This window comes from Pempheris klunzingeri, chromosome 12, assembly GCF_042242105.1.
Source record: "Pempheris klunzingeri isolate RE-2024b chromosome 12, fPemKlu1.hap1, whole genome shotgun sequence".
Classification (NCBI taxonomy): domain Eukaryota; kingdom Metazoa; phylum Chordata; class Actinopteri; order Acropomatiformes; family Pempheridae; genus Pempheris; species Pempheris klunzingeri.
The window spans coordinates 1,192,914-1,218,703 of NC_092023.1; the positions used below are offsets into that span (position 1 = coordinate 1,192,914).

At 44.4% G+C, this 25,790-nt stretch overlaps 3 protein-coding genes across 6 annotated transcripts in view; 2 read left to right on the forward strand and 1 right to left on the reverse strand.

Moving 5' to 3' along the window:
• mgme1 (mitochondrial genome maintenance exonuclease 1) overlaps positions 1–25,790 on the reverse strand; it is a 278,413-nt gene that overhangs the window by 55,455 nt on the left and 197,168 nt on the right. The window lies entirely within an intron of this gene.
• LOC139210476 (calpain-1 catalytic subunit-like) lies at positions 382–8,322 on the forward strand. The gene is made up of 21 exons (XM_070840460.1): positions 382–701; positions 1,077–1,146; positions 2,296–2,414; positions 2,510–2,643; positions 2,809–2,977; positions 3,053–3,136; positions 3,219–3,304; positions 4,456–4,530; positions 4,822–4,982; positions 5,098–5,267; positions 5,390–5,401; positions 5,639–5,850; positions 5,943–5,982; positions 6,092–6,157; positions 6,348–6,405; positions 6,571–6,635; positions 6,772–6,840; positions 6,923–7,001; positions 7,090–7,203; positions 7,291–7,349; positions 7,436–8,322. Exons 1-21 carry the CDS (start codon positions 456–458, stop codon positions 7,460–7,462), a joined length of 2,115 nt encoding a protein of 704 aa, XP_070696561.1. The 5' UTR covers positions 382–455; the 3' UTR covers positions 7,463–8,322.
• tmem63ba (transmembrane protein 63Ba) overlaps positions 10,563–25,790 on the forward strand; it is a 44,242-nt gene continuing 29,014 nt past the window's right edge. For 2 of the 4 annotated variants that reach the window (XR_011585281.1, XM_070841648.1), the window contains exons 1-23: positions 10,563–10,646; positions 15,815–16,036; positions 16,284–16,363; positions 18,003–18,044; positions 19,195–19,285; positions 19,374–19,411; positions 19,500–19,642; positions 19,832–19,883; positions 19,984–20,092; positions 20,190–20,260; positions 20,584–20,664; positions 20,809–20,932; positions 21,601–21,734; positions 21,836–21,973; positions 23,107–23,260; positions 23,387–23,493; positions 23,616–23,702; positions 23,797–23,862; positions 24,039–24,201; positions 24,472–24,577; positions 24,721–24,888; positions 24,974–25,089; positions 25,187–25,258. Coding sequence is in view for 3 of the 4 variants with exons in the window: in XM_070841648.1 (XP_070697749.1) it covers positions 15,839–16,036; positions 16,284–16,363; positions 18,003–18,044; positions 19,195–19,285; positions 19,374–19,411; positions 19,500–19,642; positions 19,832–19,883; positions 19,984–20,092; positions 20,190–20,260; positions 20,584–20,664; positions 20,809–20,932; positions 21,601–21,734; positions 21,836–21,973; positions 23,107–23,260; positions 23,387–23,493; positions 23,616–23,702; positions 23,797–23,862; positions 24,039–24,201; positions 24,472–24,577; positions 24,721–24,888; positions 24,974–25,089; positions 25,187–25,258 (2,340 nt within the window). In the remaining variant the exon portion in view is untranslated. The remainder of the gene's footprint in view (positions 10,647–15,814; positions 16,037–16,283; positions 16,364–18,002; positions 18,045–19,194; positions 19,286–19,373; positions 19,412–19,499; positions 19,643–19,831; positions 19,884–19,983; positions 20,093–20,189; positions 20,261–20,583; positions 20,665–20,808; positions 20,933–21,600; positions 21,735–21,835; positions 21,974–23,106; positions 23,261–23,386; positions 23,494–23,615; positions 23,703–23,796; positions 23,863–24,038; positions 24,202–24,471; positions 24,578–24,720; positions 24,889–24,973; positions 25,090–25,186; positions 25,259–25,790) is intronic. The other 2 variants (XM_070841649.1, XM_070841650.1) reach the window with 2 other exon arrangements.

The following is a 25,790-nucleotide window of genomic DNA, read 5'->3' on the forward strand; positions in this document are numbered from 1 at the left end:
TCATATTCATACTGCAGGTGTCAGCAGGCAACATGTTTGTTATTAAAGTAAAGCAGATTTAAACACATTGAGCCTAAAATAACGAAGTGCCTTAGAACATACCCATCATGTGTGAGTTTTTAATTGTTGCTAAACCAACAGATTGTATGAATGAATAAACAGAATAAAAAGGACCTGACCTTAGTTTCCTGGATGGTTTTAGATTTTTGAAACAGCTTTGTGTTGCTTTCAGGCTAACAGTGTAATGTAGACTCCATACGGGGTCAAACATGGGGTCAGAGTAAAAAGATGAAGTCCAGTATCAGCAGTATGAACGTTATTCTCCTGCACACACTCCCATCCCTGATTGCTGTGCTGTAACTCTTACACACCAGCGTGCCGCTGATTAGCCTTCTGCTATTTATAGACAGCTCCGTGCAAACCCACCCACCTCCATATTTTTATCTTGCACCAGTATGTATCCAGCTGGAGGGATTTCTGCAAGCATATACGCCAACAGGCTGCGGGCAGAAGGCATGGGCTCCAACGAGCAGGCCGTATTCTTCTCCAACCAGGACTACGAGGCCCTGAAGCAGGAATGTGTGGAGTCTGGCTGCCTGTTCGAGGATCCCTGTTTCCCCGCTGAGCCTCCTTCCCTCGGCTTCAAGGAGCTCGCCCCATACTCCTCCAAAACCCGAGATGTGGAGTGGATGAGGCCCACGGTGAGAAAACCTGAGCGGGAAAAGCCAATTAAAGCAGTCTACACATGACATCCTCACAGTCTTTCACAACAGGCGTGTAGGTTTGAGTCCTGCTGGTGATGACTGGACCTCCACACAGAAACACACAAACAGACATATCAATGACACGTCTTATTTCATGTCTGCAAACAAGACGAGACAGAAACAGGCGAGTAGGAACAGGAACTCTCAGGCCGCTGCAGCTGTCGGCACCGTGTGGCATTCACTGACCACTCCCTCGGTCTGCATGTGTTTACTGGGTCCCATCAAGGCACAGGAAGCTGACGTGTAGATGCAAGAATAGCACTGGTTTGAAAGATGTGTCTCATTTGAATTTGATTGTCTTCCCCCCCACAGGAGCTGACAGATGACCCTCAGTTCATTGTGGGTGGTGCCACCAGAACGGACATCTGTCAGGGCGCGCTGGGTGAGTTACCGTTAATGCTGAATCACTGCTGTTGGGGAAATTCTCCTGATCAAGGAGATGTGAAATCAAGATCAATATTCTCTGCGCTCTCAGTTCATCATACAGACCACAAAGCAGTCTGCAGTCTTCTGTTCGTACACAGTGATAAACAGTATGGCTTTAAGAAAAAAACAGCACATCCGTTTGTTCCCCAAAAGTAGGTGCTAAGTGCAGTTATTGGAAACATAGAGAGGTGAGACGTGACCACAAGCAGGTGTTAGTTTCTGATCGTCAACCGTCAGGCTGCTGATGCATACATGAGCTATATATATATATATATACACACACACACACACACACACACACACACAGACACTACTCACTAAAAGTTAGGGATGTTCAGCTTTCAGGTGAAATCTCAGGATGAACCTAAAATGCATTCTAACCTTTCCAGGTGAACTTAATGTGACCTTCTCTAAACCTTTGAATGCACATGTCCAACTGTTCAGTGTCTCAGTACTTTCTGCACCAGCTGCTGTTCTCTAACAAGAAGCTTAACAGCAACATTCACAACAGGTTTGATCCATGAATCCACCAATACATTTCCTGCTTCAGTTAGAATTGGTATTTAAACAGTCCTCCTCATCCTGCTGTTCACATTCTGACATCATGAGACCAAGACGACACCTAACAGTTGATCAGCAGCACCTCAACACTGGAGGCTTCAAACAGGAAGTCCTCAGACGGAGGTGTTCACTGAGCTTAGAGGGTCACAGAGTGTCATCAGGAGGTTGGAACAGTGATACAGAGACTGGAAGAGTCACAGAAAGGAGAGGAGTGGACGTCCTTTGGCCACGTCCCAATTTATTGAGACACTGAACATGTTTTGTTGTGGTTTACCTACCACTGTTGGTAGATTTTCTTTCAATAAATTGTTTAAGATGAATAAAATCACCAGTGCATGCTTCTACTTAAATGCCCTACTTTCATGATATAATATCACTGTAGCATTCACTTTTTATATTTTCCATATATTTCACCTGAAAGTCGAATATCCCTAACTTTGTGAGTAGTGTATATATATGGTGGTATTTACCATCACACTCCTGAAGAACATATGAAGAAGCCAGAATTGGATCATGGTTGCTAAACGCTTCCTCTCACTTGCAGGTGACTGCTGGCTCTTAGCAGCCATCGCCTCTCTCACCCTGAATGAGAGGCTTCTTCATCGGGTGGTCCCACATGGCCAGTCCTTCCAAGACGACTATGCAGGAATCTTCCACTTTCAGGTGGTTCTTCACCTCCGTCACCTCCTTCCTGCTCTCCCTATCAAGTGTAAGGAACCTCAGATGGGCGAAGGCTTGACTGTTTCTCTGTGTTGCAGTTCTGGCAGTTCGGCGAGTGGGTCGATGTCGTGATAGACGACAGGTTGCCTGTGAAAGACGGGGAGCTGATGTTTGTCCACTCTGCTGAGGGCAATGAATTCTGGAGCGCACTCCTGGAGAAGGCTTACGCAAAGTAGGTGGAAAGAAAGAAAAGAGCCGCCTCAGCTGCTGAATTATTCAGCAGGAGTTTATTTAATAGGAAGCTGTAAATCACAGTCTGAAAGTCTGCTGTTGATGGACAGTCAAGCTGACGTGTGTGTGTGTGTGTGTGTGTGTGTGTGTGTGTGTGTGGTGTCAGGCTGAATGGCTCCTATGAGGCTCTGTCTGGAGGAAGCACCACTGAAGGGTTTGAGGACTTCACAGGTGGTGTTTCTGAGATGTACGAGCTCAGCAAAGCACCCAGAGATCTGCACAGGATCATTGGGAAAGCTCTGGACCGAGGCTCTCTGCTGGGCTGCTCCATCGACGTAAGCCAATAACATTAAGAGCACTTCTATTTATTGTCTGTGCCTCAGACGCAGTAATGTTTCCTGTTCATGCAGATCACCAGTGCCTTCGACATGGAGGCTGTTACGTTCAAGAAGCTGGTGAAGGGCCACGCCTACTCGCTCACTGGACTGAAGGAGGTCTGCCTGTAGTCTTTAATCGATTGCCTTAATGAAATGTATGAACGGCTCTCAGTCGCTCATCACTTTGCGTGTTATGTAGGTTAATTTCCGTGGGAACATGGAGCGGCTGATCCGAATACGTAACCCCTGGGGCCAGGTGGAGTGGACCGGTGCCTGGAGTGACAGGTGAGTCTACCAAAGCTGAACACACGTACCTGAGCACCCCCACAGTTAGACACTTTTTGATCAGACGACAACTTTGCTGTTTTAAACATTTCAGCTAGTTTGGATCAAACTTATTTCTTTCTGACTGTGTCATGTGTAGTGTGTGAATTAAACATCACATTTCCTGCCCCCACTGAAGCCACCCAGTCTGTGAACGCACCACAAGAGCAGACTGTCTGTAGACTGTTTCCACCTACTGAAACACTGAAACACTCCGTCTGGTTCAGCCGAGGGCTGCAGGAGGCAGGACAGGATGCTTTAGTACGCTGAGGATGTAATTCAGCGTTTTTAAGTGTTTACCAGAAACAGAAGAGCCTTTATTGTGTGAGAAGTCACAACCCTCTCCCCCTTTAGTGCTGCTTCTCAGCGGAGCGTTCAGGCCCAGTCAGAATCCAGTTTAAAGTCCGTTAGAGTGTAGTGAGGCTGCACTGGGTCAGAAACAGGGCTTTGAGCTGGGAAGCTGAGGGTGGTGTCCCGTGACAGTGACTACACACACACACACACACACACACACACCCACACACACACACACACTCTCTCTCTGTGTGGATGGAGGGTTAGTATTAGGCTGCTGCTCTTTAGTGTTTGGAGTTACTTTTTTCATGCTACTTTCCAGGTTTATGAAGGATTAAAAACTGAAACGCACATGATGTTGAATCAGGTCACAAACACAAACTCGGTTTTGAGCTGAAATGTGTCCAGATGAGTGAAGTAGCTTTGCAGTTTGTCTTGACAACAGAAACTATGAAATATCTGCATTACGACATTTAATGTGTCGCTCGCTGCTGAAACCGAACACAATGTAAAACTAATATTTCATGGTGCAACGTGAACTGAGCTTTACACTGAAAGAGCAGCTGTATTGGTCAGTACTAACGGCTCTGTATTGTAGGAAATGGCCTTTTCAGGTGTTAATTAAATTAAAATCTTCCTGCTGTTCCTCCCCTTGTGCATTACTAATCATGCACCCCCTCTTTAACTATAAGCAGACGCCCCTGTCCCTGAGTACTAAAGAGATCTCTATGCCCAGATTAGTTTGGTTCCTTTTCTAGTGTTGGTGTGAGAGTATTAAATCTCACACTGAATGTTTCCCTCTCTCCTGGTGTGTTTAGTTCCCCTGAGTGGGACGAGATCGACCCGTCTGAGCGAGAAGACCTGCATCTTCAGATGGAAGACGGCGAGTTTTGGTAAGATGACTCTGGTGCTGTATTACTCTACGGCAATTTTATGCACTTTTGCTGCATCAATTTCTGTCAAACTGTCAAGTGCGAGTGTTAAATCGTGGAGTGCTCCTTTAAGCTACAGTTAGCTTAGCTTAGCATAAAGACAGCTAGCTTCTGTCCAAAAACAAGTCTGACTACCAGCACCTTCTAAAGCTCACATATGAGCTCGTATATTTAGTTTTTAATGTCTGTATCTTTGTCTAAAGTCACTTTGCATTCAGCTCTCTGATCCAAAACATTATTATAATCTTCCAGGATGTCCTTCAGAGATTTTCTGAGGCAGTTTTCTCGGCTGGAGATCTGTAATCTGACCCCTGACGCTCTGAGCGAGGACACTCTCAGCCACTGGAACACCATGAAGTTTTACGGCATGTGGAGGAGAGGCAGCACCGCCGGAGGCTGCAGGAACCATCCCAGTGAGTCCAGCCGTGTGGTCAGAGGAAGATAATGTTCCTGACTACAGTTATTATGTAGTAATGTTGCTCTGTAATGTTACTGGAGCAGACTAACACACACACATCATCTGTGCAGACACGTTTTGGATCAACCCTCAGTATAAGATCACGTTGCTGGAGGAGGACGACGACCCCGAGGATGATGAGGTGGCGTGCAGCTTTTTAGTAGCTCTCATGCAGAAGGACCGCCGCAGATATCGGCGCCAAGGGCAGGACATGCACACCATCGGCTTTGCTCTGTATGAGGTGAGAGCAGAGATGGAAAACCAGTATTGTCCCTCTTATTCACACGTTTACATCACTTTGTTTTTAAGTTTTGCTTCGGCTCATTTATGCTGTTTTTTTTTCTCTCATCTTCTTTTGTGCAGATTCCTGAAGAGGTAGGCAGAGCACCAGTTACTCCCACTGTTTACAGCACAATACTGGTGGTTTGTCATGTTTCAGCACATTAACTATAAGTGATATATATTTACAGAACTGCTGATGAGTTTTATTTTCCATTGAAACATGGGCAGAAGTTTAAGAAATGAATGTAGTCAGCAGTAATGTCACATATACCAGACTTCAGTTACATGTCAACCCATCTGAGCCCATGTAATGTGTCCTACTGCCTTTAGTACAGAGGCTGCCAGAATGTGCATTTGAAGAAAAACTTCTTTCTGAGCCATTCATCGTGTGCTCGCTCCGAGACCTTTATTAACCTGCGAGAGGTGAGCACGCGGCTTCGCCTGCCCCCCGGAGAATACCTCATCGTCCCCTCCACCTATGAGCCCAGCAAAGAGGCTGACTTTGTCCTCCGGGTCTTCACGGAGAAGCAGTCGGAAACAGAGTATGCACCTTTTGCATGTGATTTCAATGTCCCTTTATGTATTTGCAATTTGAAATTGAAATCTGATGCTAATATGTTTTCGTCCTTTGCAGAGAACTGGATGATGAAGTCTCTGCCGATTTTGGAGAAGATGTACGTATCAGAGGGACGTGACTAATAGTGAAGGAAAAAACAAAATACTACATATTCAATCAGGAAATAACTATAACCCAATGCCTTTTGTATTTGTGGCTTCCTACAGGATGAAATCAGTGAAGATGACATCGATGACTCTTTTAAGTCCATGTTTGCACAGCTGGCAGGAGAGGCAAGTTCTGAAAAACAAATCTGCCTCTCTCTTCTGCATCTTTAGTTTGCATTTGTACTTGTTAAGACTGTTCTCATAAGATACTGTTGATATAATGGTGGTGTTATTATATTTAAACGTTTCCTCTTTCACCCTCATTATGATGAAGTCATTAAAGTCTTACTTGAACTAAAGACTCGTGCTTTTCCAGGACATGGAGATCTCTGTGCACGAGCTTAAGACCATTATGAACAGAGTCGTCACCCGCCGTGAGTTTTCTATTTTCAGTGAACTTTCCACAGCTACAGGAACAGTCACATATTAGTAAGATATCTCCCACCACTGTATTACATTCAGCTGTGGACTGTACACCATCCATTTCCTGGACTCTGTGACTCTGTGACTGTTTCAGATGAGTGTTTCTGCTCTTTCAGATAAAGATCTGAAGACTGACGGCTTCAGTACGGAATCGTGCAGGACCATGGTCAACCTGATGGACGTATCCTCCTGAGCTATCAGGCATGAATGATCAAAAACTGCACTACACACATTTGATTCAGAGCAAAAGAATGATGCATGTAGCGTGCTAGTGATGGTCTTTGTGTAGTTCCGCCCCTTGACACCGTGTTTACCAGAAAGACGGCAGCGCCCGTTTAGGGCTGGTGGAGTTTCAGATCCTGTGGAACAAGATCCGGAAGTGGCTGGTAAGAGTGAGTGAAATAATGTCAACCGTTCACATGATTCTCTGTGTTTCTGTTTACATTTCTGTCCGTTTCCGTCTCTCAGGTCATTTTTAGAGAATTTGACCTCGACAAGTCGGGGGCCATGAGCTCGTATGAGATGCGTCTCGCTGTGGAGTCAGCAGGTATAATGCTGGTCATCATTTCCTCAATGATTTACTGTACACACACACTCTCACTAATGAGAAGAGTAACCTTTGTTTTCCTGTGCAGGCTTCAAACTGAACAACAGACTGAACCAGGTTCTGGTGGCCCGGTATGCAGAGAATGAGATGATTGACTTTGACAACTTCATCTGCTGCCTGGTCAAGCTCGAAGCCATGTTTAGTGAGTATTATTGTAATAGGTTACTCTAAATGTATTCTACGATGTAGTCATTCAGTGAGAATTACAACAGCAACCTTTTTTTAACAGGGTCTTTCCAGCAGTTCAATAAGGATGAGTCAGGAGTGGCTGAGATGAATATCAACGAGGTGAGCTGTGTTTAAAAAGAAAATCTCAACACATTTAGTCAATAATTTCTGTTTATCTAACTTTATTTGTTACGCCGGCGTTACAGTGGCTCTACCTGACCATGTGTGGCTGAAGAGGGCTTCACTGGAGAAAAGGTGCAGTGCCTGCAGACTCTCATGAACCTGAAGCCCCTCAGCCTTAGTGACCCGTCAGTCCTCAACACATCCAACCTCAACACACCTGAAGTAGCTAAAGAGCTGTATAAGGGAAAACCAAGTCCAAGTCCAAGTCCAACCAAGCCAAGTGTCTCCTGGCCGAACGCTAAACTATGCAAACCCACAGTCTGAAGCAGTCGCTGTGCCTGTCGTCTCTCTAAAAAAAAAAAAAAAAACAGCATGCATCTGTGCATGAACAAAATCACTGTTGTTTTGCATTTTAGTTTTGATGTCTCAGTTACAACCTGTTCACTGTTCTTATGTCGAAATCTCAGTGAAAGCTGATTCGCTGGGGAACACAACACGTAGAAATCTCTCACGGCAGTATTTTAAAAGATGAAGTCTTAGTCTCTCATAATCATTCTGCACTAGTTCCCATTTTTTTCCTGATTTTAGATTTTTAAAGGAAGTGATCAGCGTTGTTGGAGTTTCACTCCTGCACCTGCAGATGGCGATAGAGGCCTGAGCTGATATCAGGGTGTTTTTTTTAATATAAATATTTTAACATTTTATACTTGAGTTCAAGTGTCAAGCAGCTAACCTTCATTTAGTTTAGATTGTTTTAGTTTTTACTTTGCACTGAGATTTTAGTTTTAGATTTTAGTGAAGCCACCTCACATTACTGACAAACGCTGTACATCAGTCCACTCCAGTGATGTTTACAGGGATCACATGATACTAAAGGCCTTATACACCACACCATGTTATAATCAGCTATTGAAAATGTGCCAGTCATGTGTTTTGAATGTATGTTGTGCCTTTAATAAAGATTTCCCCTCATGCCTTCTCAGTTTGTTCATTGTGATCATGATAACATGAGTTTGACCCACATTCAGCTGCTCAAACTGCACCACAAACTGAAGCGATGAGTTCAAGGTAAAGGTTATATTTGCTGTAAACACTGGTGAAATGTCAAACATGTTGATAAAGACTTGAGACTAATGCATACATTACAAATCAGCTGAACATGGTATAGAGAGAATTGTGATTTTTATGCTCCTTTTAAGGTTTATTGAAGACAAGAACTCAGACAAGTATAAAACATTCACACACCCCTGAATGATGCCGTTATTAAACAAATGAACTAGCGATTGCCAGGACTTTAGAGTAATCTCCCTCCCTTGTACGTAGATGTGTGGGTATAGGGACCCTAATCCTTGTCCCTGTGGGGTTCCCATTGTCCTCAATCAGCACAACATTGTTTGAATCAAAGCGTGGATTCATGCGATCTCCAGGCATTTTTTGTCCAACGATTAGCGCTTTCTTCTTCTGTCCTTTGATGGCAAGCAGCACCTGATCGCCGACTTTTCCTACGCCGTTCTTGGTGTAGACGTGGATCACTCTTGGCGGACGGTGATGTGGTGTATTTCCAAGAGAGCTGTTGTCCACCACACGCACCCTTGACATTTTCTGAATGGCTGCTGCAACAGTAGATACACTGGCAAGACAAGAAGCAGCACAGATCATGGGATTGATTAGAGCTCTCTTACAGGATAACAAAAATATAATTCACACAGCACAGCAGGAGTGTGTGAAATGGTGTGCAGCTGTTTTTGGTTTATCATAATTGTTTTAAGTCACAATGTGCGTCTGGTTTAGTTTCCAAATACATACTGATAGAAACTTCACATATGCAATGCATGTTTTATGTAAACTACAGGATGCAGAGTGTCTCTTCTCAGTGTGTGCCAGTCTGGACCCCGACTGGCCTGCAGACCTGCTGGGATCTGGTACATTTCATGGTTGAATAAATAGCATCTATATACTTTAATGTCAGGCTGTCAACAGACCACAGGGAAACCTCCCCCCCACAGGAGAGGAGTGTGACAACAGCTCTGTTGAGTAAAACTCTGCTCCTAGTGAAGGTCAAACATCCATTTCAAGTTAGAATAAACAAGCAGCATGTTTGGAAGCACATCCCTGCTCCATTGGTGCCAATTAATGGATTATATATTATCTTCTCTGGTTTATCGACATGAATAGACAACCACACTGCTGCTAGGTCTAATCCCACAGTGCTGGTCCCTAATACTGACAGGAACTATCTTACCTGAATGTCCTCTGGTGCATCATGGTCGATGTTTCTACGAGGAGCCCAGTGAGTGATCTTGAAAGCAGGTGGAGAGCCATAACTACAGCTAACACGGAGCCAGCTGGTTAGACAGAGAAATTACACACGGTTAGCAGCTAACAGGCTAATGCTAAAGGGCTAGCTAATGTGTTTGCTAGCATAGCACATCACATGGTGACCGTTGGTCCTAACAACGGTGCAGAGTAACCTACAGTCTTAGCCCTGAACAATAACACAAACACAAGAGTAACTGTTATAAAGCAGTGAAGTTAAAGAGTTGTGTATATTTTTGTTAGCATTACCCTTCTATCACGCTCCATGCCAATGTCAAAACTACAGCGTCACCAACACGCGACCAGCCGCCTTTAGCCGAGCTAGCTGATAAACACAACACACATTTAGCATATCAGAAACAAATGTCCCTCACTGCAAATAAGAAGAGGCGCTTTGGGTTGATACCTTCTGTGAGGTGTAAACCACTAATGTTCACACAAACAAGAGTAAAGTTACCTAAAGAAGCCGCTTCAGCAGTAGCCTGCCCCGGTTAGCTTGTTTGCCAGTTTCTTGACGTCATATAAATGCGTCGGGAATGAGGACATAGAAGTAGGAGCGCATAGAAGGTACACAAAGAAGACCTTGTGAGGATTTAGCGATCGTGGCCGCATATGAAGACGCGTCGCCTCTCTATCTGGTGTGCTTCTGTGCCGGCTAGGCTCTAAACCGGACTGACTCCGTCGCCTCCCGTCGGACTGGTTGGGTTAGCGATAGTTGTCCAACTGGCTGACAGACAGCCGCAGCAGCTTAGCTCGGTCTGTCGTTACCGGACAGTTTCACCGACGTGCTCCGCCTGGCTAGCTTTAGCGCCGCGGCCAGGGAGGCTCAACGGAAGATAATTTGCTGCGGGACTCAGCCGACAGTCGTCAGATAGTCTCCACCTGTTATTGGCTCAGTTAGCTAACGCCAACGTTACGGCTGCTAGCTCACGTTAGCTAATTGTTTTAGTTTCAGCTCCTGCTGCGTATCATAGCAAGGTAAGTTTACCCTCTTCTTTACTGGCAGAAAACCTGTATTTACTGGTTATTTAACGACCAACGACTTTGGATTGTTCTCCTTACTTGTGGCGGCTAACTTAACCGCTAGCTACTTAATTGTTGCTGTCAGAGCAGAAGAGTGAAACACATCCCGTTATAATTAGCGTGAGGCTAACTGAGCCAAAGTTAACGAGGATCCGGGGAAAGTGAGTTAGTCTCCGTAGCTGGTGGAAGTTAGCGTTGTTAAACAGAAGTGGGTTAGTTAACGTTAACACTGAGGGTTCTAGTTTTGGTTTAAAGTAGGTTATTGTGACATTCACGATCATCTCAGTATTTCTCCTGAGCCTGGATTAAGTCCTTATCAGACACTGGGATGCTGGGTTAGCCTTAGCTGCCAAGTCACTGAGTGCACTCTGCTGTTCATGGTGAGCTGGTGGTGAGATGGTGAGGTGCCAGAATGGTTTTCAAATAATCTCCATAAAGCTTGGCTGCTGGGAGATTCCCTGTGCATGGACCAGAGGGAGATAACAGACAGTGCAGCTATAGATTTAATGTCTGCACAGTCAGGCCAGTGCATTGACATGTTTAGATAACCAGAGGAACATCAGTGTTTCCCAACTTATCTCTGCTGTTGGTTGAGTAATGCTGCACTGAGGGAATGTCTAGACTCTAACAGGTTAACTTGTGCTGCCTTCACAGACTTGGTGTTCATCATCTGGGCCTGATGACTAGTCCCAGCCAGGCTGTGACAGTTAATGCCTTAAGTGCACGGCCTATAAATGGATGAGCATGAGCAGGCTGCAGGCCGTCTTCTGCTCATGAGCCACACTGTAGTCCAGTTACATTAATGAATATTGATGGAGAGCCTTCCACGATGAAGTCTGACAACTTACACTGACTTCACACAAGATTTAAAAACAGAAGGCGTCACTAGCTCGACCCTTTACCACACTAATCGAATTTATTTGAACACACACTTCAGTCTTTTTTAGTTATTTAATTGGTTTTATACGACAGCGATTAAGACCACACGCTGTGCTGCTGATTTTAGATGAGACAGTAAGTGCACTATTTAGCATAATAGTCTTTTTATAGTTTTATCATAGAGCATCAGCGATACTTTGTCGTCCATGTGATGTTAATGTCGGTCTGATCTCCTCTCTGTTGTTAATTGAATATGAATTGAATAAGGTTTCAGTGTCTCCATGTTTGACCAACAAACCCTGAGTCTGTTCACACGAGCAGAGGAGTAAAAGCTTTCATTTGAGCTTCAACATAGAACTTTTTTTTCCTTTTCTCTGCCGTGTGTTGTCTTAATTTTACACACATGCTGCAGCATGATTATGAAACCCCTGACGTAATCACAATCTGTGACAATCAAAGCTCAGGCACTGAACAAATGTCAATGATTTACAGGCTAATACCAACAGGGCTAATATGTGGAAATTTGCATTATCAGCCATCAGCATTGTGGGAGATTTCATTCATAGCTATTAAAGTAGTCCAAGTTTCTGAATTCAGTGGCTGAGCAGAGGTTGTAATGGATAAACTGTATTAATAATAATAATTTAATTAATATTATTGTCTACGTATTGTTTGAATGTAAATCACTGTAGATGTGCCGTGTTAGCCAAAAAGCTACGTTGCCACTCCTCCAGAAGTTAAGTTGTCCAGAAGCTGTTAGCACCTGTTAGCACCTCCTTATTGGGTGACTAGTAATTCACATTGCTGATAACTTTATCAACCCTTGAAAAGGTGATGATGGACACTTGAGATAAGTAAGATGACACTAATGTATTGAAGGTGGCAGTAGATGTACCTGTGGTGTAAAGATCGTGCCGTCTGCCTGTCAAAGGCTTTATGAGGTGATCGTTGTGATCGAACACTTGAATATCTGTCACTGAGTTGTTTTAGTTTTCTTTCCTGCAGAGAGCTCACGATACATTTGTACTTAGAGGGAGTGGTTGTCTTGATTTACCCGACCACATAATCACAAATACCATGTTGCATCTGGCTGTGTTGGGTACCAACAAAGCAAGGTAACCAGACGTTAAGTTTGTTCTGCTCGACAACTGCTAACCTGATTCATAACCTGCTGGTTTTAAGCATTGAACAAAGCCTGTTCAAATATTTAACTAACAACGATTAAAGCAATCGTGAGTCACACTGACGGAAAACAGTGCAGATTGAAATGCACAAGGTCATGAATATGTGTGCTGTTGCTGATTGCAGATGGAAAGCATTGATGTCGTGTTTCTCTTAACAGTAAAAAGGTTTGCATCTGTGTTATTAGCATGTAGTGAACATGCAGCTGCACTGTATTGTGGGACATTTTCATTTATTGTATTACCGCAGACAATTGGACGGCTCTGGCTGTTTTGGCTCCATGAGCTGTAAAGCAAATAGCAGAGTCACTCCAGATTGAGTTTCAAGTGGACAAGCATGGGGTTTTCTCCCCCACTGCCTTCATCCCCTTTATGTTTATTTGTATTTTGAGAATGTGTGCCAGACTGCTGGTACCATAGCAACTAGCATCAGGTGGAAAGGTGGCACAGTATTTCTGTGCAGCTGAGTCCTGCTGTAATCACACAGCTCAGAAACACTGAAGTTACAATAAAATCAAGTTTAGTCGAGAATAAAATTCTATGAAGAACGTTACACTTAAGTCATAGAAAAGTATTTGTTTCAGTAAATTAAAGTACTATTTTGGATAAGAACTGCAAAATGCACTCAGACACACCTGTTGGTTCATGAGGGCTCGATCGTATCACTTACAAATATTTGATTAATATTTCATATGTTGTGCTGCTTAAATTGTGTATTGAAGTTGGAGCTACAAGCTTTACTGTTGTTAACCGTTCAGAACTAAGGTAACGTTGAGAGGGAAGTAATATTTGATCAACTTGGTGTTAAATGTTGGGGATTATCTTTGTCCTGAGTGCTCTGAGGTTTTGCCTTAACAGTATCTGACTGCTGTTTTCTGCCAACATGACTCCATGTAGGACATGTTAGAGCTCGCTAGGCCGGCTGGTGGAGGACTGTATACAAGTACACACATCACGGTCTTAAAATGTTTTTTTCAAATGTTCTCTGAGGAAAGAAACACACTCAACACGTTTGGGATGCACGTGTTTAGGTGAGAAAGACTCAATGTAAACATAATGTCTGTTAACCCCTTCGAGACGCCTGACATCAGGAACACACCTTCAGTGTGTCAGAGGCAAAGGTCAAACACAAGCTGGGAGCAAAATATTAGGACCTGACGATGTTATGCAACCCTGTAATACATTTTAAAAGCAAATACAGATTAAAAAATGAGAAATTATAATATCGTTTATATAATAAGGACCAGTAACTGATGCTGAGTGTCTCATTACACCTCACCAAGTGTTTTGCTTTAATAATATCTTCCTGAATCTTGACATTTATCCATAGATGCTACATACATTTGCCGAAGACGATACAGAACACTTGACCCGTTTTGCTATTCCCTTTACACTGACACAGCAGCCATGAGGCCGGCTTACTGAACCATACATAACATCTATAAGTGCTATTTGAAATGTGCCCAAGTCCTCTCCAAGATGTTTGTGTTGAATGTTAAACAGGCTGAGCCGTGGCTCTGGGTCCAGGATGTGCAGCAGCGTTGTCGAAGGCACAGGGGGGTATGTTGTGTCCTCCTTGGGTTGAGACCGGTCCATTTGAACCCCGTGGTCTCTATCGGCTTATTGTTCGGCCCTGGCTGCGTCCCTCTCCACTGATGTCACAGCATTCCAGGGAGCGGATAAATGAGTTAGTGTTAGGGCAGATGAGCAGCGGCGTGAATGCTGCTGTGATAGTGGGTCGAAGGGCACAAGTATAGCAGTGCAACTGTGCAAACACCCTCGCCGGCACTCACCAGAACACCTTCCCGCCTCCTCCGAGCCCTGTGATCAGCCTGAGTGAAGTGTGACACCTCTGAAGTTGTGATGGTGACAGTATTCTGGGATTATTTCCCCACCAGTCTGAACCCTTAAAGTTCACTCTGTAATGTCTTCAACCTAAATATGTGTCCTGCTGTACCAGGAGAAGCTAAACTCTTTTCTGCTGCTACATCTTTCAGTAAATCTGTGTGAAAACGCTCAGTTTAGATTTGACTCTGCTTTTTGATGTCATAAGGGGATCTGCTGATCATGTGACCTCCTCCAGCAGGTCGACCGTCCTCTCCCACTGAAAACCTCCTGAATCCACCTCGCTGTCCGCCGTTGTTTTTTCCTCACTAACTCCACTAAAGCGCTCAGACAGACGCTGAAAACATGTCTGCTATTAGAATAATAATGTTTTTTGAACACTGAACCACGTGAAGCTGCCCTGCTTGGATCTCTGTATACAAATATGAAATGAGCAGAATATGGAACCTTTTGGGTCAGGGTGGTTATTAAGGTACATTTCTCACAGGGCTTTTTTACCATTATCAGCCTTTAGGTAGCTTGTGATGTCGGCTATTTGTTTCTCACTGAAATACATGAAAGACGGGAGGGAAGAGTGAACAGGTAAGACGGCGGACGGTAATCCCATGATTATGACGTAATGTCACAATCGGTGTTTTCTATCTGTGGTTGAGTCATTGCTCCAGTATGACTGTACGCAGCAGTCTGACAAACAAGCCCAGGCAAGTCTGTTAGTAAGCTGAACATCTCACAAGCTAAAGACCCAGGTATTTTTGTCAGGCCTCAGAATCAGAACTAAAAGAGCGAATCGTGAACTCAAACTTCTGTGTAGTGGGGGGGGTCAGGAATAGCCGGTCCCCTCTCCCACCGCGGTTATCAGAGTGCACTTTTTGGCTTGTTACAGTAATTCTCTCTGAATGCAGAGCAAAGTTGACCAGTTTGTCATTAGCAAACAGTAGCCACAAACAAGGAACAGAAAGCGTAGAATTTTTTTAAAGCACACGGGTTTCAGTTGTCATGCATGTGGTGAAAAGCAGCATCAGAACATGTGACTACTGACGAGGCAGAAATATCAGTCTCAGCAGAAAGGGACATAAATTTAAAGTGCGTTGTTGCCGTGTGGTGTGTGTTCCTTCTCTTCCTTTCTGTCTCGGTACGGGAGAACGGTCCACGACAGACACAAAGTGACCGCTATGGCTGGAAAACCTCGATGATAATCGGCATCCTTTGTCTTCACAGGTTGTCAACATGCTGCAGTGAGTGATGCACCGAGTGTTGATATTAATCGTGGGCATCATGGGGGTGCAGGGATGCTCAGATTCAGAGAGCTGCACGACGCCGACGCCCAATTCCACCTCCAAGGACTTCTGTTACTCGGCCCGGATCCGCAGCACCGTGCTCCAGGGCTTGCCTTTCGGCGGGGTGCCAACTGTCCTCGCCCTGGACTTCATGTGCTTCTTGGTGAGTCCCTCTGGTCAGATGGAGCGCTCAGCTGATGAGCACACGTCTGCACCATTCAACAATACCCTACCCACGATGCAGTGCAATTCCTTACATTTTTGTGGTTTCTTAAGGTCAAATAATTCAGGGGCTGTGTTTTTAAATGATAAACACACTCGAGAAGTTATGTAACTTTTCTTCATGAGGTCTCCGTGATGTAAATATGGGGCCTACAGGTGTTTACTTCCACTTTATTGTGTGTTTCTAGGGGCTGCTGGTTGTGTTCTCCTTCCTGAGAAAAGTAGCATGGGACTACGGGCGCCTTGCTCTGGTGACTGATGTCGACAGGTAATTAGAACCTGAGCGTCCAGTACCAACAATATCTGACTTAATACGGCCAACATGCACTGATTATATCATCTGTGGTTGATATTTCACAGTAGTGATATTTGATTGATGACATTGTTAACTGTCTGAAAGAGGGTGCTACACTAAATAACTACCAAAAAATATTCTTTATCTTCTGAAATAATTAATGGCACAGTTTTCTCAGAAATGCGTCTCTGTTTTTGGTACTTTGTGTTGACTTTACTTTCCTCCCTCTCTTACTTAGTAGTTTGCAGTGTGTCGTGAAGTGCAAACTAATAAATTTTGCAAGAGAATGACAACAAACACTGTCTGACATCTTGATAGCTGATCCTCATGTGATGTCAGGCCGGTTACTCAGTCACAGGAGAAAAGCGTGTAACTTTCTTTTGGGCAGGGCGCTCTGTGGAGCCGGTGCAGCAGGCAGAAAGCCAGGAGCCTCCGACTACAGCCTTCATATGTTAGTGTCTCAGAGGGAACAAACCTTTATGGATTTATTTATAAGCCAAAGACTCGTTTTATCAGCATTTGGCTCCTGGTGGCTGTTCATTCTAGATGCTGGTTGACGCTGTAAAATTCAGTTTTCTTCAGACAGAAGCAGACATCACAAGGATGGCGCTCCAGACAGGAAGTCAGTGTCAGCAGTTTCCCATTTAATGGCAATGATGCACTCTGACATTGTCAGGCTTTGTCCCTTGTTACGAAGTCTGTTCACTTTGAGATAGAAAAGACCAGACTGCTGTCGGACCAACCCTGAAATGGAGGGGAAAAAACAAATGATTTATTAACTGTTATCAAATTAAATTCCCCTTTAGAGCCATTTCCCAGATCACTTTGAAGCCATTATTTATCTAAGCCTGAGGGACTGTAGTTCCCCATTATTTTATTATATCATGCTGCCAGCTATAGAGGGGTAATTTGTGACTGATGTCGAATGATGAGAATAGTTGTGGAAACAGTCAGCCTGTCAAAAACGGACCGGCTGATTCCACTGCTCCTTCTAAAACACGAGGTGAAACTAGAGGACTGATCGAGTTACAGAAATCTTTGACCACGAACCCTGGAAAGTGCATGACACAGTGCTCCATCACCTACATCCCCCTGCTGTGTCTGTGTGATGTTGCAGCTTCACTATTTTTGCAGCTGCATGCGAGCAGAGAGTGGGGCTGCAGCATGGTGGGAGGATGGGAGGGGGGCGGCAGCGTGGGACACTTTATTAACAGACAGGAAATGTAGTCTGGTATGACACAGTGCTGAACTGAGATAAGAGGCTGTCGTTTTAATTCTTATAACATGAGAAAGGTGAATGTAATCTTTTAGATTGATTGATTAATCCTCAGAAATGGGGGCTAAATTTGATGCGTCTGTCTGTTCCAGCTACTTAAACATTGACTGTCAACTAAAATGAATGAATGAACGAAGGGTTGTTACACTATAGGCCATACATGTATTCGTATTGCTGGGTAACGTATACCAGAGGGAAGAGAAACCTTCATTGGTATGCCTGTGGTGTAAAATGCCTCCCCAGTTTTTCTCTGAACCACCAGCACCCTCACTGGCCAACAGGCCCGTTTCCTCTAAACTATGCTGAATGGCTTTGTTTTGCTTCTCTTTTCACCAGAAGAATGGATCAGCGGTACAGTCGCCTGGATGATCGGGAATAGTATGTCATCTCTCCATATCATAGACTCTCTGCCTTCCCCCGTCTCTGTACTTCAGCTAACTCATAACTCTTGTCCACTCTGCCCAGGCCGCTGTGGGCTTCAGCCTGTTTTTCTCTCTTGACGGTTTTGGTTTTTTCCCTCCTGCTCCAGGCGTTTCCCAGTGCCAGACTCCTAATCGTTCTCCCTCTCCTCGTCACTCTTGTATTTCTGCTGTTGGGTGTCCCTGTCCTGTCTCACTGTCCTAATCAGATCTGTGTGTGCTAATCCGTGTATTGACCTCTTTATGAAGCCCGGACTTCTTCTCTGTGAGTGCACCGCATGAGCCGCACAGACAGGATGTGGTCGGGGAGAGGTAATGCTTCCCTGATCTGTTGTTCTTCGTAGACGGGCCCTAACATGGTGCACCTACAGTATTCCCTGTCTACTAGAGCTTAGACGAGCCACTTCGACTTCTCTCAGGAATGTGTGAGAGCAGGACTGACGGTGGATTACGGCCGCAGGCTCTCTCTTCATTCCATTAGAGATCTCTTAGAGCCCCGGGTGACGTCAGCCATTTATGTGCTGAGCACTTAACTATATTTGAATTCCAGCAGAGCCTGAGTCCTCTTCATATTCTCTAGTTATGTATAAACCGACCTGATGTGACCTCCCTGAGGAGTGCAATCAAATTCATATAGTCTCTAATAAGGTGGTGCTGCTGTGTTACGCCCAGGAGAAGCTGTGGCTCTGCTGGACAAACTACACATCTCTTGATGATTTCTGGGTTTCTGTTGTTTCCTCTGTGAATGTCCTTTTCCGTAGAGGTTTCCCTTCTAACTTTTTTATGGTAAGCTTTCCCTTGGCAGTGGTGATGTACTCCACCTGTGTACATTTGGCATGAAATGTGGCCATAGAGATTGCTCCTGTGGTTGACTGGTTTACCAGCCTAAATCCTGTGTTCAGACCACACAGGATGAATCTCTTCAGTTCATTTCAGGGCACGTGTTAGTGTGTTTGTGTGTGTGTGTTTTGTGTCGTCAACTTCTCCATACTGATGGTAATCCCACTGTCCTGAGACTCAAAGAACTAACATCCCCTTATGGCTCATGTTGATGCTCGGTAGTTGTGTAACACCCTGCGAATGCTGTGTGTTGTGTTCTGTGCACACAGCGTGGCCTCAGCCATGACATCAGAGGCACCAGATCGCTACGAGCGCCTCACCTCAGTTTCCAGCTCTGTGGACATCGAGCAGAGAGACACAGTAAGCAGGCCGTCGGCATCACAGGATAAAATATAACAGTGTGATAACTGGTACAACAGCTTCAGCTCTCCACTTCCTTCTCTTGTAGGGCTTCTGCTCCTGGTTAACTGCCATCTTCCGCATCAAGTGAGTCAAACTACTGGCAGCATATTGGAAACAGGAAAACCACCAGTTAAGCTGTGATATTACTGACTTTGAACTTGCGTGTCTGTAGGGATGAAGAGATAAGGGAGAAGTGTGGCGAGGACGCCGTGCATTACTTGTCCTTTCAGCGCCACATCATTGGCCTGCTAGTGGTGGTGGGCGTGCTCTCTGTGGGCATCATCCTGCCCGTTAACTTCTCGGGAAACCTACTTGGTTAGTCAAATTTACTACCGTTTTTCAGTCAGTGTCTGACTCCGGCTGCCTTGTCACCATTATGTTTGTCTCTGCTGCTGTGAACACCAGGCGCAGCAGACTGTGTACATCTATTCATCCATTATTGATTCTCTTTGAGCACTGGGCAGGACTCCTTGTGATTGTCTTGTTTCTTTAATGTCTCTACAGAAAACAATGCCTACAGTTTTGGGCGAACCACTATAGCAAATTTGGATGCAGAGTGAGTAATTATTACACAGCTGCATTATTATACATCCATATGCTCTATACTGTGCTTGTCTTCACTTTCTAATGCTCATCCTTACTGTTTATTTCCGCAGTAATACACTACTATGGCTGCACACCACCTTTGCATTCCTCTACCTGTTACTGACCGTGTACAGTATGAGACGACACACCTCAAAGATGCACTACAAGGAGGATGACCTGGTGGGTGCCACGGCTTCAGAAAAAGGCTGTTTTATCCTTTCTTTGTTCGTGCATCGGTCTCACCTTTGTCTGTAATTCCTTCTCCTTCTTCACGCAGGTGAAACGCACTTTATTTGTCAATGGAATCTCCAAATACGCAGAGGAGACTGAGATAAGGCAGCACTTTGAGTAAGTCCTGCTCAGGATCGCCGGTCCCACAGTTACTGTCTCACAATGCTAATAACTGTAAAAAGGGAACACTGCTGTGTTAACATGTCGGTAAGCTGTGCAGTAACTGCATTAAGCAGCTTTCTTGTCCTGGCTGGGATCAGACAATGACAGGCCTATACGTGTAATTGTCCATAATAGAAGCCAGATGAGCAGGATCATGCAAGTCATGCGTCAAGATGGTCCAAGACGGAAGAGGGGATGTTTCGCTCAAATAGTATTAACTAAAATCTTATCTTCGCTGCCGCACTGTAAAAAGGCCTTTCCCTGCTCTTCTTTCACAGGCAGGCGTATGAAAACTGTGCTGTACTGGAAGCTCGTATCTGTTACGATGTGGCCAGACTGATGTATTTCAACTCTGAGAGGTAACACTGTTTTAACCACATGTGCACCAGTCTGTGTGTGTGTGTGTGTGTGTGCGCGCGCAGCATTTTGGGGAGTGTCAGCGGCTGAGGTTGTTTCAGTGAAAATAGTCCTTCAGTCTGACACAGCCGATGTTTTGCATACAGGAAGAAGGCAGAGCGCAGCAAGAAATTCTTCATTGACCTGCAGGCCAAGGAGCACATTACCACCATGATCAATCCAAAACCCTGTGGACACCTTTGCTGTTGTGTCATCAAAGGCTGTGAGCAGGTCAGACCGCCATAACCGAGCTTTATCTCCAAACAGCACACTCCTCAAACTTGTTTATGAGCTGCTAACGGGAACTAACAGCATTTCTGAGGGTAAGATAGAGAAGGCATGTATCTGATTTTACAAGCTACTTATAGATTCACATGGAGAATCAGGGCTCAGCAGGAAAAGCATATATAATAGCTGTGATAAATGGTTGGATGAGGAGAACAGATTAGAACAGATTAGCTTAAATATGATGACACATGAAAGGAGGAACTGTGTAAAACCAAACTGGACATAAACATTTAAGGTTATGTTCTTGTGTGCGTTGTGTACATTTTTATTTGATTTATTCATTGATCTGCAAAGCACATTGAATAAAAGAGTCACAAGAGCTTTGAAACCCAAATAAGATCAGTATAAACTAAAACTCCTGCTGCAGTTTAACAATAATCAGCTACTGATCCACCATCCAGTGAGTGCAGTGTCTTTTTATGCAGCTATTACATCTAACAAGACAAGCTTTAGTTTGATCTGACATTTACATAATTACATTAGGAGACACTGATACACTTAACTTTGTGTATTAACTGATCACTGTGGCTGCAAGGTACCATATTAGCAATTAAACTGAAACTATAAACGGACGTCACAGACTCTGACATCAGTGTCTTTGTCCTTTACAGGAAGAGGCCGTGAGCTACTACACCAAGCTGGAGTCACAACTGAAAGATGACTACAGGAAGGAGAGAGAGAAGGTTAACAGGAAGCCCTTAGGAATGTCCTTCGTCACCTTCCAGAACGAGTCCATAACTGCCATGTGAGCACGTTTACCTGTGGTAACCGCAGTAGATGTGATTATTGGTGATTATTCAGCCCTTCACCTGCTGTATTGTCTCTTCTGTGGATGCTTCTCTCTAGAATCTTGAAGGACTTCAATGCTTGCAAGTGTCAGGGCTGTCAGTGCCGCCGGGAGCCCAAGAGCTCTCAGTTCAGCGCCAAGCTGCACACACACAACTGGACCGTCAGCTACGCCCCCGATCCTCAAAATGTCTACTGGTAAGGCCATGAATCCTGTCTTTAGCATACTGTAGTTCAAGTGGGGTGATGGACAAGGGGACGTATGGCAGGAAGGTTTTTTTTATCATTAATTTCCTTCAATACAGAGCCTTCAGTAATGACCTATAAAACTGCTCTTTCGGCATAAAGCTCAGTTTATATGAAACCATAAAATATCTAGTTTCAGCAGTGAGCGACACTTAAATGTCGTCTCATACAAACATACTGACAGTGCAGATATTTCTATTTCTCTGATTCAACATAATGTGCATTTCAGTTTCTAATCCATAATACATTTGGAAAGTAACTCTAAACCCTAAAAAAAGTAAACCCTGAAGAATATTAGCCAAATCCTAACCCCTCATAGACACAGTGTGTAAAACGGTTAATGACCAATATCACCTAATTTAATTATCATAGGACTTGTGACTGTAGCAGAAATCCCTGGAGATTTTCTTCCTCTTCATGCTCAGAGATTGAAAACCAGCCACACAGATATTCAGAGCATAGTTAGTTAGTTATCGTATCTTTAGTAGCTCTCTGTTTGGACTAGTCTGGACTTGAAGCAGCGCTGATGGGAAAGAGGCCTTCCTGTGATTTCTCCTGAAATAAAAGCTGTTATGTTTCTGGTAAACACTTAAAAACTCTGAATTAAAACCACAGCGTCCTTCAGCATCCTGTCCTGCCTCCTGCAGACAGACAGTCTGCTGTCCTGGTGTGTTCCCAGACTGTGTGGTTGTGGCTTCATGTGTTTATATGTGAAACCGTCTTCAGTAAGACAGAGAGATCTAATTTTGATCCAAACTAGCTCAAATGTTTAGAAACGCCAAAGTTGTCTGATGAAAAAGTGGGGACACAAAAACATGTTTGCTCCCTCGGTGTAATAGTGGGGGTGCAGCTGCTCCACCTGCTCCGCGGCTCCAGCGCCTGCGCTAATACACACTGAGAATTATGCAACGCTTGATGTCACGCTGAGGAATAATTAGACTCCAGTCCTCTCTGCAGAGACCTTCTCGCTCCAGATGACTGACTGGTTGTGGAGCTGCGGTGGATCAGTTTACCGGCCAGCTGTGTCCATAACTGCAGGTCATCGTCCAGAGTCAATCTAACCGCCGCATAACCTTATCCCACAGGGAGCATCTGTCAGTGGGAGGATTTTCTTGGTGGATCCGCTGCTTCATCATCAACACTGTCCTCTTCCTCCTCCTCTTCTTCCTCACCACCCCGGCCATCATCATCTCCACCATGGACAAGTTCAATGTTACCAAACCAGTGGAGTACCTGAATGTGAGTGTTTTTACTTTCTGGTTTTCATTTTATTGTGGAAGGACGTCCTAGTCGTTGCCACACTGCCGCTGAAGAGGTGCAGGGATTCACCGCTACATGTCCATGTGTCTCTGATGTGCCCCACAGAATCCAATCATCACCCAGTTCTTCCCCACCCTCCTCCTGTGGTCCTTCTCTGCCTTACTTCCCACCATCGTCTATTACTCTGCCTTCTTCGAAGCCCACTGGACCCGGTATGGTTCACGCCTTCTGCAGTCAATAGTTCAGCATATTCAGAATCACGTGGCCTTTATTCCCAGTGTGTGATTTCTGTCTGTCCTCTAACGACGTGTAAACCTTTCTTTTGTCCTCACAGGTCAGGAGAGAACAGGACCACAATGCATAAATGCTACACTTTTTTGATCTTCATGGTCCTGCTGCTGCCCTCCCTCGGACTCAGCAGGTACAGGCTGTTTTTGGTTCCTGCCCTGAAATGTAATGAATCAGTTCAGTTTGGTTTGAGCCAATTCCTTTGTTTTTCCCTTGTGTGTTTGCAGTTTGGATGTTTTCTTCCGCTGGCTTTTTGACAGAAGGTTCTTGGCAGATGCTAAAGTGAGATTTGAGTAAGTAGCATCGGTTTGTTTTTGTTGCCATCAGCACCTCTGCTACCATGTTTTTAGTTTGAATGTATTGTCTCAAATACCTTTGTTTATTTTGAGTTAAACTGGCTTCAGTAATAATTCATTTTCAGACCTCAGTGTGACTCTGACTCATACTGGTTCGTTTCTTTGCTCGTCAGGTGTGTGTTCCTTCCGGACAATGGAGCCTTCTTTGTCAACTATGTCATTGCGTCTGCGTTCATCGGTAACGCCATGGACCTGCTGAGGATTCCCGGTCTGCTGATGTACATGATCCGCCTGTGCTTGGCTCGGTCTGCAGCGGAGAGGAGGAACGTCAAGAGGGTTAGCACGTGGCCTTTTTACCAAGCTGAAATCACATACAGTAGTTTAGTTTAAGACTTTATAGCTCTTACATGAGCATCTGTTCTGAAACCAGATGAAGTGTTTTGTTGTTGTGCACATGAACAAACCACTTAAAGAAGCCAAGCATTTAATGGTATAAAAACATAATAAACAGGCAAATCTGCTGTGGTTTAAAGGTTGAAGTCGTTTTTTCACAAGGTGCAGGCATGTTTAGATTTTATTTAATATCTTGTCATCGTGTCTTCGCAGCACCAAGCCTATGAGTTCCAGTTCGGGGCAGCTTATGCCTGGATGATGTGTGTCTTCACCGTGGTCATGACCTACAGCATCACCTGCCCAATCATCGTCCCTTTTGGTGAGTTCCCTGCTGTTTCACATCCACATAGTGCGCTGATTAAATGGCAGGGAGCATTCAGTGGTTCTGTTCTTTACAGAAGCTTATTAGCGGGCCTAATTGGATTAGTTCCACCGTTTGTTTTGTGTCCCTTGTCTGTGCAGGGCTGATGTACATGCTGCTGAAACACCTAGCAGACCGCTACAACATGTACTACGCTTATCTGCCATCCAAACTGGACAAGAAGATCCACTCTGGAGCCGTCAACCAAGTGGTGGCTGCTCCTATTCTGTGTCTCTTCTGGCTCTTGTTCTTCTCCACCGTTCGCTCGGGTAGGATGAGGACTCCACCTACAGGCCGCTGGTGTCCTAACACGCCTCCAGATCTATTCACACTGTCTGTCTTTCTGTCCCTCAGGGTTCTCAGCTGCAACATCCATGTTCACATTCATAGTGTTGATCATCACAATCATCATCTGCCTCTCTCACGTCTGCTTCGGACACTTTAAATATCTCAGTGCTCACAACTACAAGGTAACGGGAGAAGTCTCCCTTGTGTGCGTGTTACTCATGTTTTCTAAACTGACCGGAGTTGTAGTCAGCTGCTTATGTTCAACGTTTTCCGTCCCAGATTGACACCCAGGAGGTGGACGGGTTGGAGAACGGCCGTCCAGTGTGCACGTCTGCCGCCAACAAGGCAGCGGTGCGTATTCACTCATGTTTGTTTCTAATGACAATTTATGAGCCTCAAACAGTGGAAAGAAAAGTCACCACAAGGTTTTAATCAAGTGATGAAGTGAAACAGCTGCAGGTAAACAGGTCATATGTGGAAGAGGGAGGTCTATGTCTATGTAGGTTTACAAAAACATGAAAACTGAAAAAGAAACGTGTGCAGACATCATGGATCTATCAATTACAAATAAACAAATGAATGATGAGGAAGATTAGATTAAAATATCAGGTTTACTAACTATTTCTGACAAGCATGGATGTGTTGTTAAGATGAGCCTTTATTATTAGCCATTTTAACTTGGTCTGATTTTATTTTTCTCAACTTTTACAATAGTTAATATTGACAAGAGGACCTTGTTTATTTTTAACTAATTGATGCTTTTTGTTAATAGTGTTTTAAACTGTTATTCACTCACAGCCTTGGACTTGGAATTACTCTGTGAAGTTCTGCACATTTTCATTTTAAGGTTCTTATAGACAGTTTATAGACATAACTGTTAACA

What these genes read in the sequence shown, in the direction of transcription:
- LOC139210476 (XM_070840460.1), top strand. Translation starts at nt 456, where the DNA reads ATGTATCCAGCTGGAGGGATTTCTGCAAGCATATACGCCAACAGGCTG. An exon ending in ACCGGTGCCTGGAGTGACAG is followed by an intron (nt 3,305 to 4,455) that starts GTGAGTCTACCA and finishes TGGTGTGTTTAG; the next exon opens with TTCCCCTGAGTGGGACGAGA. An exon ending in CAAGCTCGAAGCCATGTTTA is followed by an intron (nt 7,204 to 7,290) that starts GTGAGTATTATT and finishes TTTTTTTAACAG; the next exon opens with GGTCTTTCCAGCAGTTCAAT.